Here is a 13,718-nt window from a genome sequence, read left to right on the forward strand (position 1 = left end):
TTTTTAAATATTTATTTTTTAGTTGTAGATGGACACAATATCTTTATTTTATTTATTTATTTTTATGTGGTGCCAAGGATTGAACCCGGTGCCTCATGTGTGCCAGGAGAGTGCTTTACCACTCAGCCCCAGCCCCTATTTTTACTTTTTTATCAAATTAAGTATTAGGGGATGGAAGGATAACTTCATAAGTGCAGTACCCAACATGGTAGATATCAGGCACATTGACTATTTAAGTTTCAACTAATAAAGTGAAATAGAATTAAACATTAATCTCCTCAGTCATACTAGCCACAGTTCAAGTGCTCAATGGCCAAATGTGACTTATGGTTACCATATTCGACTATGCAAATACAGAAAAATTCCATTATCAAGTCCAGTTCTATTGGATACCCTGCTATAGAAGAGAGGTCTGCAAACTGACCTGTGGAGCCAGTGTGGACCACTGTCTGTTTTGTTAATAAAATTTTATTGGCATACAGCCATTACTGTCTGTTTGCATATTGTCTATGGCTGTTGTCAGACCAGCAGAATCAAGTAGTTGGAACAGAAACTATATAGCCCACAGAGCCTAAAGTATTTTCTTTTTGTCCTCTCTCTCACACACACACACATGCCGCAGTCTGGCTGGGCACAAAGCCTTGTAAGTTCAAACAGCAACTCTTTATTCCCGAACTCTCACCTGCACACACACTTCCCGGGAGTACACTCCCTCCACTGGGCTCCACGCGCCAATTCTCCCAGAACCCCCTGAGAACTCCAGGGGAACTCCAAAGTAGTGGGTGCCCAAGGCAGCAGGATCCGCCCTAATCCCAGCAGGAGTCCTCCTATTCCTGGAGGATCCGCCCTAATCCTGGAGCAGGGTCACCTTTCAACCATTCCCTCTAGCAAAATGCCAGGCGTCATTCCAACTAAACTGTGGCTCTCAACACACACACACACACAAATGTTGTGACCTCTGCTTTTGACTATATATATATTCATAAGACTGAGGTTAAATAATGTGATTATTATGTTCATACTACATATTCAATACATTGGTAGTATAGCATATCATGTAAGGCAGTGTCTCATAGTCTAAAGATGAGCTAAACCAGAAGAAGAGTTAAAAATAGAGCATAAGACCACACCTTTGGATCACTGGATAAGAACAATCACTCCCTTGTAGGGACAACAGGAAGACTGAGTCCTTCTCTGGTAAATCAGCTCCTTCCAATACTGAGAGAATTAAAGAAACAAGAATACCAGTCAAGACAGAATAGTCAACATCCAAGTTTTCAGTCCATTTCAAGTGGGCTGGGAAAACTAGTAGGTTTAGTATCTAGGCTGCTTGCCCCCTTGTCACACCTGGGCCCAGGGTGTAGTTCTGAGTTAAAGAATGGAATCTACAGTGGACACTAGGATGGTTAGAGGATTGATTAGTGTAATTAGGTGGGGTGAAATATATGAAACATGTCAGACTTGAAAACCTTCTCATTAAACCCTACAACATTGACTTTAAAAGGATTTTTCCCCCAGAAAAGGAGGTTTTTAATTCAATAATGACTAGTTTCCAAATTTTGAATTATTGAATCAGTTAAGTGTTTTATGGTTCTCTTTTTTCTTGTGTGATATCCAAGAGATAGTCTCTTAGATGACCTGTGAAATCTTAAATCTATTTTGTTTGACATTCTGCATACAAGTTTTAATAGTATTAAACCATAGAGCTGTTCCATTTTGTTAGAAGGGGAAAAGTTAGTTGATTTCAAATTATAATGCAAAGTAATACATGTAATCGTTTTACAGTGAGCTATAGAATTGTCTTTATTACTGTTTCTTTGTTACTTTCCCAGGTTTAAGTTAGCACCATTTTCTGCTCAAAATGCCCTTGCTTCTATCTTAGGCCAGGGCTCTCTCTGATAAGGGCTCAGCAAGGACCTTATAAAGGCTGACCCTTACTGAGCAGATTATACTGTAGCATGGAGCTAAATTTAGAGGAAAGCTGTGTCTCTGCTCCAAATAGTAACAGCTAAACCATAGATACTCTTGGTGAAGAGAATACCTTCATTTAGTCTTTCACTAAGTGGGTGAGTTTTGGGGTTTTGTTAGTTTTATATGGTGGTTTTTATGTCAAATTTTGCATATATATCTGTTTATATTTTATTATATTATTTTCTATATAAACTATATTGAGGATGTAGAAAATAAGTCCCCATAACTGGGCCCTGAAGAGGAACTTTTTTATTTAGAACTGAAGTAGGTATAAAAAAAGCTAAGGATTTTTTAAATAGAGTACTTCTCTCATAGTATGTTGATAATTATCCATTAACAGAGAAAGATAGAAACAAGGTACAAATATGGACTTACTTACAGAGAAATCCATGAGTTTATAACCTAGACTAAAAATAAAAATTTTAGATATGGTTCATGCTTAAAATTGCTTTAAAATTAATTATGAAACAAAACATCTTCGGCAGAGAGCAGCTCCTTGAATGTTTGCCTGCTGAAGACGTTTCAAGCTATTTGGGCTCTATTTTTGGCTTTGAATGAGAACCAAACTCTTGACAGATTTTTGATGTTGCCCTTTTTAAAAAATAAAATAAAACAAGAATACATTCTGAATATTATGTTTGGGAGATACAGAGACAAGGAGGGAACTACTTACACAATGACATCAATTTTGCACCAATTAAATGTTTGTTGATCCACAGTAAATTCTGAAAATGCCAACAGGGAAATTTCTGAATGAGTTTTACAGTGAACATAAATAATGGATTAGAAACAATTTCCAACATTCATCAAATGAAATGAGATTTTATCAATTAAGTTGTTTTCCCTGTGTTTCGATATGTAGCTCTTGCCCCATATTTGAGCTGCAATCAGTCACTGTCTCTACCCTGGTTCTGGTCTGTACTTCTGTTTCAAGGGTTGCATTGTGTTTTGAAGGTTTGGATTTTATCTCTCCCACTAAATTCCTTGAGGGTGTGGATTCTGCTTTAGTCACCTTTTGTTTCTCCAGGCATGCGCTATTAAGTTCATTTTAGTTCATAGAAATGATCAAATTTCTCTCAATTCAAATGGTAAAACTTGAATTTACTTTTGCATTGTTAATGCTTTTGTAATTGGTTTCACTTTTAAAATAATGATTGATTAGAACTTTTCCATGGCAGATTGGTATTTTGTTTTACTTTGTTGTTGGTGCTGAGGATCCAGCCAGGGCCCCCAGCATGGTAAACAAGTGCTCTGCCACAGAGCTACGTACACCCGAGCCCTGGAATGGAAGGTTTGTTTAATAAACAGAATAAAGATTTTTCCATGTTTTTAAAACTCTGAAAGATGAGATAATCTGCTTGAATATAGTACCTTTTATCTTGTTTGGCTTTCATAATTTAAGCAATACAGATATATTTTAGTGTATAATATTAATACCAGCATGGTTATTCTCAATTGTTAAGAGGTATTTTGCAGCAAGTTTTACATATTTTTTAATCCTTCTCAAAATTTCCTTGTTTAGAAAAGCACATATTCTGTTTATCCCTTTTTTAATCAAATAAAATTATACATTCCATTCTTTTTGGGGGGGGTCTGTTTTTTTTCCCCAGTATCATTATGCCTGAATCATCCTTCCATATCAGCAGAGCAGTGTATTTGAGAAGCATTCATTAAAAGCTAAACTTTGTTAGCTTTTTAGGTGTTAAAGATATATTATTGAGTAAAAACCTACGTGACTCCTAGCTCATTGACGTTAACTTTCATGGGGGAAGCAGACCACAAACAGATAATAATAAAATGGCAGATAATGCTAAAGGTTAGGAAGGGAGAAAAAAACTAGGTAAAGATTTGAGAGTGACAAGAGGCCATGTTTGTCAGAATAGTTAGGGAGGGGGCTGGAGTTGTGGCTCAGCGGTAGAGTACTTGCCTAGCACGTGGGAGGCCCTGGGTTCCATCCTCATCACCACATAAAAATAAATAAATAAAATAAAGATATTGTGTCCATCTACAACTAAAAAATAAATATTTAAAAAAAAAATAGTTAAGGAGGCCTCTCTGAAATGAGGTGTTTGAATGAATGCAGTAGGTAAGCCATGTGGACAGCTGGGGAAGATGCTTCCTGAAAAGACAGGTGCAGAGCCTTAGAAATAGAACCTTATCAACAGTAGGGCAGTGTGGCTGAAACTCATTGAGTGATAGGAAGAGATGTGGATTTAACATACATATGTAATCAGAGACACAGCCAGGGCTAGAAATTGAATGCATTCTTTTGTAAAGCTGCCTAATGTTTCATGTAGTGGCTAACTTAGGTCTTGTCTAATCAGACTTCATATTTATGGTCATTTGACACCCCCCCACACACACACAATGAATCCAGCAATACCACAACTAAATACTTTTACATATACACATATGTTGGCATTCTTGTGTGGTATAGCTGCAGGATAAATTCCTAGGAAAGGAATTGATGGACCATAGGTTATATACATATAATATTTATAGATAACTCACTGTATGCTCCTCAAAAGTATGGTATTGAGTCTAACCTTTGCCAAAGTTGACATGTGGTTGTTTTCCCTGTGTCCTTTGAAAACAGCTGGTATTGGTAAACATTAAAAATTTGCCTAGTCCAATTATTTTTAAAAGATGTTCATTTTTTGATTGACTTAGAACATATGTTCATTAGCCATATATAAAAATGTGTGAACTGTTTATTTAAAATATATAACCTTTATTTTGTTTTTCAGAAATTTTATGAATAAGCATCAGAAGCCAGTGCTAACAGGCCAGCGGTTCAAAACTCGGAAAAGGGGTAGGCTGTGTTGTGTTTATGTGTGTTTAAAGTTCTAATCAAACTATCAGATTGGAGAAGAATTCAATGTTTTGTGCTTCCACTTAATCTCACAAATTTCACTAACGTGCTCTAAATGTAGAATCTGAAGTTCTGCAGTCAAGCTATAGAATTACCAGTTTCCTAGATGTTTGTTGGACAAGTTATTTAGCTTGAGGGAAGTTGATATACTTGACTGTTTTTAACATCAGCATTTGTATTTGGGTTTTGTTTGTTTTGTTGTTTTGAGAAAATATTGATAGCAAAGGTAATACCGAGAGAAAAGTGAGTTACAGAAAGAGATGTTGAGTTTTTTGCTTTCTCAGAATTTAGGAAGTCAAATTAGATCTACTGTCCTAAATTCCTCTAAATTCATAGTATTTTCAAATCTCTTTTATTGTGAGTAGAAAAGTAATAGATACAGTTTGACAGTGACAGATAAAATTTCTTTTTTATCTGCTATTCATCTTACTGCTCTTCCTGTGTAAAGACTATTTTAACATGATTTTACATTGTCAGTTGCACAATTACATGAATTGTTATTTTACAGTTATATTTTACACAAATACATGGGTTTATACAATTATGTTATATATTTTGCATTTAGTAATTTTTATGCAATTATGTCCTTGAATATAAAGACAGTTGAACTGAAACTCAAAGAGGAAACACGAGGTGAATTATTAAGCTAACTAATATTGAGAGGGATGGCTGAGAAGTATTTAAGGAAGTATCCTGTATGAAGATAAACAGCCTTGAAGTATAGTCCCACTCAGTGATCTCTGAGTGCTGAATTGTTTCATTGATGACCCACTGTGTGCCCTTTTATTTTGATTCCTGGCTTAACCCATAAGCTGAATGAGTTCAGATATAGGCTATGCCACCTGCGTTTATTTTTCATCTAATGTCTTACTGCATTTCCCCACTGAGGAATCTGGAAGCAAATAACAAACATGAGGTGCTGACCAGCATGCATTTATTGTCTCCTTATTTAAACAGTCTTAAAGAAAAAAAAAAAAAAAGATGCAGATGATTTCAAAAGGAGTTTAACAGTCATGAGCGATATAGTTTAGAAACCTTATTATAGTGAAGGTTTTGTGGAGCCCAGTAATGTGACACCAGTTAATCTAAGCCCAACTGTGAGGCACAGAGAGGTTTGCTGTTGCCCGCCTGCTGAGGGTATGTGCTAATCTCAGACCTGGATCTCCAGCTCAAGCTGCGTGATGAGCGTGACGCTGATTCACTGTAACTGAGCTCTAGAGCCAGGAAAGCCCAAGAACTATTGCACAACTGCAGCCCTGACTCCATCAGTAAGCTGGCCCTTGCCGTCCGCCTGCAGCGTGGAGCCACAAAGGTTTTCTCTAATTCTGAACAAGTTTGCCTCTGATTCATCGGGTGGTCAAGATTGTGCAGCAAGAGTACTCAGGGAGAGATACTGAGAGACATATATTATTTGTCAGTTGATCTGGACTTACATAACTCAGGTCTGTTGAGGATTTAAACAACACTTGAGCCATTTTGTGCCAAACTGCTGACTGGGAAAAATAAAATTGTGTCAACCTCATTTTCTGCTCTTCATACTAAATTGCCTACTGATAATTTATTGTGCCTTGGCTTTTCTTTGCCTTTATCATGGGATTGACTTCATATAAATGGTTAGTAGTTTCATAGGGGTGAGTGGGGGAAACTACAAGGGCTATCTCAAGGACATTTGATAGTCTCTCTTTCAAAGGTTTATCATTACCTTGAAACTTTTCCTAACAAAGATAATGCTCTTGCATGCCAAGTTAGTTTAAAAAAAAAAAAAAGAATTGTTGCCTAATGCAAATATAAACAATATGGTAGAGCACATCACACAGGACCCATTTATACCCTCTTCTATGAAATACATCATATGCTCTCCAAATTTATATTTTCTACTATGACTTGTAGGATCTTGTAGAAACTAGATAAAATTGGTGAAATTAAGAGGAAAAAAAAAGAGGAACAAATGCAGGCATCCAAGTGACAATGTTCTCAGGCTTGTCCCTCAGACTTTAGCTTTGTGCTACTGGGTTTCAATCACAATTAGATTTATAGGATTGGGGTTTAACATAGTAGCAGAGCAGTTGTCTAGCATATGTGGGGTCCTGGGTTTGATCCCCAGCACTGCCAAAAAAAAGAGATTTATGATAAGTATATTAATAACTAATCGAGTATACCTATAAATCTTGAAATATTTGTATATAATTAGAAAATACATGATTTTTTTTTTTTTTTACTTGTTTACTATGCTTCGGTGACTTTTGGGAAGGGATGTAGGTTGTATTATTAATCACTTCATTAACAGGTTAGACAAATGCTTTATTAACCAGTTACTGTAGCTCTTATAATAAGTAATACAGTCAGAAAACTTACAGGCATATTTGAGCATCAGGAATAGGCCTGTTTTTCTGTCAGCGAAAGGGCCATTATGACTAACTCCTCCTCAGTGTCATATTTGTGATTCACCAACACAGTATAAATTTGAGACCCTAATTATATACTTCCTACTTCAGGAAAGGTTTGAACTGCCAAATGGAAACCAAAAGAGGCAATGATATATTTTTGTTAGGATTTTTAAAGTATTGCTGCTAGTTTGTCCTCAAATGAAATAAAAACTACACAATATCCTGTTGTTTCAGATGAAAGGAAATCTTTGGTTAAAATGTTGTCTTGTTTCCCCAAACTTCCATTAGTGTTCTTGACATTTTCTTCTATAGGAGTTTCTGTCTCTCTTGATAGAGACTATCTTTGTAGGTGAGAGATTTTGGGGGTGTGCAAAAGAATTATTAGTCCCATCATGCCATCCTAAGTTTTTAAGGTTTCCAAGCTATAAATAGTCATTTTGACTTAATGCATTATTGCTCACTGTTGGAATGTCCTTGGCCATGATATATTATCTTCCTTTTATTTTTCTTCCTTGGCAATTCTTTTGGAAAATTAGAATGGGACGATTATGGCCTTTTTATAAACACAAGTTTTTAAGTTGTCTCTTAAATTCAAAACAAGTTCTTCCACATGGATTCTTGGCCTAGCCTAAGTTTTTCCTTATTTACCAACATATATTACCCAATATGCCTCAATTTGTAATTTTCAAACCATCAAAATCTGATCTACCACCTGAGTCAACGTCCAAACATGTTGTGTCATTGTGGGGATGGCCTCAGTTCATTTTGGAAGCTGGCCACAAGACTTAATAAACAGGCTGTGGTCTTTTCACTTCCAGTATTCTTATAATATAGGAAAGAAAACATCTTTCTCCTAAGAGGAAGGAGAATTGCTTTTTAGTTAGATCCTGAATAAGAAGTGAAGTTTTATTTGCTTGCTAATGGGTTCTTCTTGCTTAGAGATACAGTTTTCCTCTCTTCCAGCTCTATATAATGTGTTTTTCTAGGGGCTAGGGTTGTGGCTCAGCATCGGAGCACTCGCCTAGTACGTGTGAGGCCCTGGGTTCGATCCTCAGCACCACATACAAATAAATAAATAAAATAAAGGTATTGTGTCCAACTACAACTAAAAATTAAATATTAAAAAAAAAATGTTTCTTTAGACCTCTTATGTATCCCCACTGTCCAACACAGGAACCAAATTTTATTTATTTTTTTCTGCTGTCAACATTTGTGTTCTTGGCTGCATGATGTTTTGCTTATGGCATCAAAAGGACTTTTTATCTCATGTGTGATGAATATTGTTCTGTTCGTTTGTGTATGTCTTTATGGCATCTCACACCCGTGGCTCTGACTGGTACTGCGAATGCCATTCTTCTCTGGCTCTAATGCTGATGTAAGTTTTGTTAACCACTGATAACCCATCCTTCTGTTACATGTAGTAGTCAGTCTATGCAAACCGGACAGTTTGGTTTTTACATGTAGTTTTAATTTTATTAAAATTATGCAAGCACATCATTTAAATAGTCAAACGGTTCTGCAAGGCAAGTTCTAACAACAGCAGGGCCTGCTCCTCCCCAGGGGAACTCTTTGAACCTTTTTAACTGCTACTTTTGAGATTTACATTCATGTAGTCAAACAGCATTCTTTATAGCTATTTCTTGATTTTTCTGTTGGAAGTGTTAAATATGTACTTCCTACTAAAGAATTTGAGGATTCTGCTTTCTCACTGTCCACACCCAGCTCATACCTCTTTATCATAATTTCAGTTAGACTTATGTTTAGGATTCATATTATTATGACTTTGTGCATGCTGTTCACAGCTCAACTGTTATTTGATTTTTTTTTAACATATTTTCTGAATTAAATAATTAAAAGTAGTCAGCCTTTGGCTGGGAGTGTAGCTCAGTGGTATATCATATACAGAGCATGTGTCAATTCCTGGATTCCACCCTCTACACTGTAAAAGAAAAACGAAAATGAAAACTAGGCAGCCTTTACCTTTCCTGTTGTGTAAATCTCTTCTTACAAGACACTTCAGAATTCTAACAATGAGAGGCTAGTGGAGGGATTTGTATGTCATATCACATTGATAAACTCTAGGTCAGCTGTGGAGCTTGATGTGTTTGAAATGTCCTTTCACCATTATCCTCAACAGTACTATTTGTTTTTGTTTGTTTTTCACAACTTATTCCCTAGTCATTCTCTATTTTGGAAGCTTGAATGTTTCAGTATACATTCACTTTGTTCTTACTCTTGATTAGTAGCTAAACACTACAATTAGCTAAACACTACAATTCTATGTTGGAAGCTCTTTTTCTTCAGACTTTTGAACAAGTTTCTTCTGCTTTCTGATATGTCATGAATTGTTGAGTAATTCTTGTCACTCTATTTCTTATTACTTTCTGTGTGGCTTGTTGTTGTTGGTTTGTTTTGCCCATAATCTCCTGATGGTTGCTCTGTTCCCAGTATTCTGTAAATTCGTGATAATGAACTTACCTGGTATGGTTCCCTTTTCAATCACTGTACTGGACACTTAAAAAGCCCTTTATTTGGAAACTTGCATTCTTCAATTCTGTGACGCTTTCTAAAAATAACTTCCTTTACAGTTTTTTTATTCTATCTTTTCACCATACTTATGTGAATATTTGACTGATCTGCTCTTAACATTTTTCTCTTCTATTTTCTAGGCCTCTGTTATATATATGTTGTTTCTTTCCCCCCCCCCATATTTTATTGGTACATTATAATTGTACATAATGGTGGGATTCATCGTTATATATTCATACATGCACACAATATAGCAATATAATTTAGCCAATATCATTCCCGAGTTTTCTGACAGATATTCTAAGCTTTCTCTTTTAATTCTTCCATTGAGTTTTTCACTTTTTTGTTATTTTTTTTATTTTAAGAACTCATTTTTACTTGTAAATTTTTAAAGTATTATTCCCTCCCCTTCCATCTCTAGTTTGTCTCCTCCTCCATCTGACTTAAAATCCACCTTTCACAAGAAGTATCTTTAGTGTCTAGGCCAAAACTCCTGCCAATCCTTTCCCTTCCTGGCAGATTCTCTGTGCTCACCCACCTCGTTCCCTGCAGCAGTTCATTTATGCCTGTAAATAAAAGCCTTTGGGGTTGTTTTAGATTTTTCTTCTCAATGTTTGCTCAGAATAAAAAATTATACAATATCTATATTCCTTTAAGTCTTCTAAAGTCCTTTCAGAGGATCTACAAATCAGAACTGTTAGTTACAATATTGAGATATTAAACTCTTTTGATGTTCTCTGAGTTTGCAGTGGAGTTTATAGAGTCTATACAGTATGTAATGTTGCAGTAGATTGAACTCAGTAGGTGTAAGCATCTGTCCATCTACTATTAATCAGTTGTTAAAAGGATTTGCAAGAGTGTAAAACAATACCATTCTTCTCAGTACTTTTTTTGCCTAATAAACATTCTAGTTTTCTATTTTCTAGTAAAATAAGTATCCACAGATATAACCTTCATGAACAGAAAGCTCTTTTTAATTCTCAGTGCTGTTTAAGAGTATCAAGGGGTGAAGAGACCAAAAAGTTTAAACCCTCTGCTCTGAGGCAGTATTATACATCTATAGCTAATAACATTTATTGAAGAATTTATATTCTAGAGTAATTTGTCTTATAAAGGAGATATTCCTATTCATTTCTTCCTTCTCAATCTTTGCTTTTTATTTTTATTCTTATAAATTCTTTGGTGTTTCTCTGGATCATTTTCTTTCTTGGTCTAAGGTGAAACAGCAATTTAAGTTGCAGTTGTTACACTCTTTATTTTTTTCCTCTGATTAAAGTTAATAGATTTTATTGGCTTAGCCTACAAATGACAAATGAACAATCATTAATTTTATTATATATTAGATAATTGAAATATTCTTGTGGCCCCTTTGAACAGAAATGCATTATTTGCTTGAGTAAATGTTTAAACAAGGGGTTTAAGAACATGGGATTCTAATAGAAAAACTTAAATTGCCCTTTAATTTCTAAATAATCACACTAAATAAAGAATAATGGACAAAGAGAATATGTGTAAAACACCTTGGGGAATATAATGTGTATATATAAAGGGATAATTTAATGGATTTTCAATTTTAGATGAAAAAGAGAAATTCGAACCCACGGTCTTCAGGGATACACTTGTCCAGGGGCTTAATGAAGCTGGTGATGACCTTGAAGCTGTAGCCAAATTTCTGGACTCAACTGGCTCAAGATTAGATTATCGTCGCTATGCAGACACACTCTTTGATATCCTGGTGGCAGGCAGTATGCTTGGTAAGCCATGTGTTATAACATCTTTTTATAATATATGTATATATGTTTTAATTCTATTTTAATATTTCTTTGTAAAATCCTATAAGCTTGCATTTATTAGAATTCATTTTTAAAATGCAAATAAGAGTCTACAGTTTTTTACCTAAATGACAATTTGGAATGATATTAATGTGGGTTTGAAATGATAACTCGCTAATAAATGCATAGAACTGAAATTTTCTCTTGACATTACAACTGTCAGCTACTTTTCTTTCACTAAAAGCCAACTGTCCCATGTGTCCCTAATCCTTCAATGTTAATGTAGAGGCCCTGAAGGATAATTTCTACAGAAGAGTGTAGCTTTGTGTATGTCATCTGGATCCTTCTTGTATACTTATGAGACCACATGTTTATCATATGGCAGCTTTTCTTTTGAACATCATCCCTTTATTTAGTACATTGAAGTGTTAACTGTCAACAAATTTAAAATCAATTTTTCAAGGTTTAGTTAATGCCATTTCATCCATAAGTAATAAAATATCCAAGAAATACAGTTTAAGCCTAGTTTCTTTTTATTGTTTTGCAGTACTGGGGATTGAAGCCAGGGCCTTGCACATGTTTAAGGCAAGTGCTCTACAACTGAGCTACATTCCCAGCCCTTAAAGACTGGTGTTAAAAAAAAAAAAAAAAAAAAAAAAAAAGCACTCACACACACACACACTAAAAGCTGTTTCTAACAGAGCAATTGAGGCAAAGGCTTCAGGATACTATTTGTATCCTGTGTTACACAGCTGACCAAAAAGCTTACTTAGGTATCCTAACCACTTGGTTTTTTTTTTTTTTTTCCTGTCAAAGTCATTCTTAGGTCTTGGTTGTTGTAATTAGTTTGTATAGTAGTCATAAATTACTACCTGTGGTCAGTTTTCAATTGTTTAGGGGACATTTGCAAATGTATGGAAGTATTTTGATTAAAGAGTTGGGGTTGGGACAGGTATGCTTCGGATTCTGCTATGCAAAGATATTTCAACACAATGAAAAATTGCCCTGCCCTAAATGCCATCTGGGCCTCTCACTGAGAAACACTGCTTAAGCCAACTTCAAGACAAGGTGTGTCAATTCCCCCACTTTGAGGTGGAGCCTATTCTAAGCTCTTATTCCAAATACTTGTTTTGGTGCTTGGTCTTATTTATTACCAGGCCCTTATTATCCTGCATTACTGATTTTCAACACATACTAAATCAGTTTTATTGTTCTTACTGTTTACATAGATTGCTCATTATCACTTTAGATAATTCAAAAACTGTATACATTGTGTTCCACTCCCAATACCCCAAAATGATCATTGTTGATATTTTGCTTAATTTTCTTCTAGAATCTCTTTACCTCATAAACTTTTGAGAATGCAGTGATACTCAGAATGTAGGGTATACATGGGAATTTACATTTACTCAGCAATATATTATTGCCTTTCACACCCATGAGTGTTACTAGCCAAAATGATATTAAAGAATATTATTTACAGTTTTCAACATTGTAAACAACAATGGTATCAGTGTCTGTGTACACATCTTTGTGCTATTATGTAATTATATCTTTATTTACATAGCAAAGGATTAATGGATTAAAGGGTTGAAATATCTATATCTATTTGTGTTTCCCTATGTGAGAGAGAAAATTAGCCATCAAATTGAATGCTATAGTTAATATTTTGTCGAAAATCACAAGTACTTATATGCATTTTCAACAGTGTTAGATAACTGAGAGTTGTTAGCCTTTTTAGATCTTCATCAATCAGTTAAATGACAAATATTTCACAATTTATAATTGTTAGCAAAATCAAAGATTTTCTAATATGATTATTGGCTGTAGTTATTGCATTTATTATGAAATATTTTATGAATACACTGGTAACTCCATGCAAAAATAATCTTCAGCTGGTTCTTACCAAAGTTCCACATGATTGCATTAATCAATCATATAGATTTTGTTGTTGTTACTGTTTATGCAGATTGCTCATTGCCACTGTAGATAATCCAAGTCAGGGTATAAAAAGCTATATGTAGTGTTTTCAGCTCTGAGTGACCTCCAGGCTGCATTGTTGATCTTTCTGTCATTCTTGAGATTTGCTTTTTGTTGTTGTTGTTTTTATTATTTATTTATTTATTTATTGTTCTGGGAATTGAACCTAGAGGTGCTTTGCCACTGAGACTCATTCCCAGCCCCCCC

At 35.0% G+C, this 13,718-nt stretch overlaps 1 protein-coding gene across 2 annotated transcripts in view; it reads left to right on the forward strand.

The window, feature by feature from the left end:
• Bzw2 (basic leucine zipper and W2 domains 2) overlaps positions 1 to 13,718 on the forward strand; it is a 55,610-nt gene that overhangs the window by 13,950 nt on the left and 27,942 nt on the right. The window contains exons 1-3 of one of the 2 annotated variants that reach the window (XM_015498124.2): positions 1,956 to 2,066; positions 4,719 to 4,783; positions 11,337 to 11,513. In XM_015498124.2, the coding sequence (XP_015353610.1) occupies positions 4,726 to 4,783; positions 11,337 to 11,513 (235 nt within the window). In that variant the 5' untranslated portion in view covers positions 1,956 to 2,066; positions 4,719 to 4,725. Of the gene's footprint in view, positions 1 to 1,955; positions 2,067 to 4,718; positions 4,784 to 11,336; positions 11,514 to 13,718 lie in introns of those variants that run through there. The other variant, XM_015498125.2, reaches the window with a different exon arrangement.

The sequence above is a fragment of the Marmota marmota genome, unplaced genomic scaffold (assembly GCF_001458135.2).
Source record: "Marmota marmota marmota unplaced genomic scaffold, marMar, whole genome shotgun sequence".
In the NCBI taxonomy this organism is placed as follows: Eukaryota; Metazoa; Chordata; class Mammalia; order Rodentia; family Sciuridae; genus Marmota; species Marmota marmota.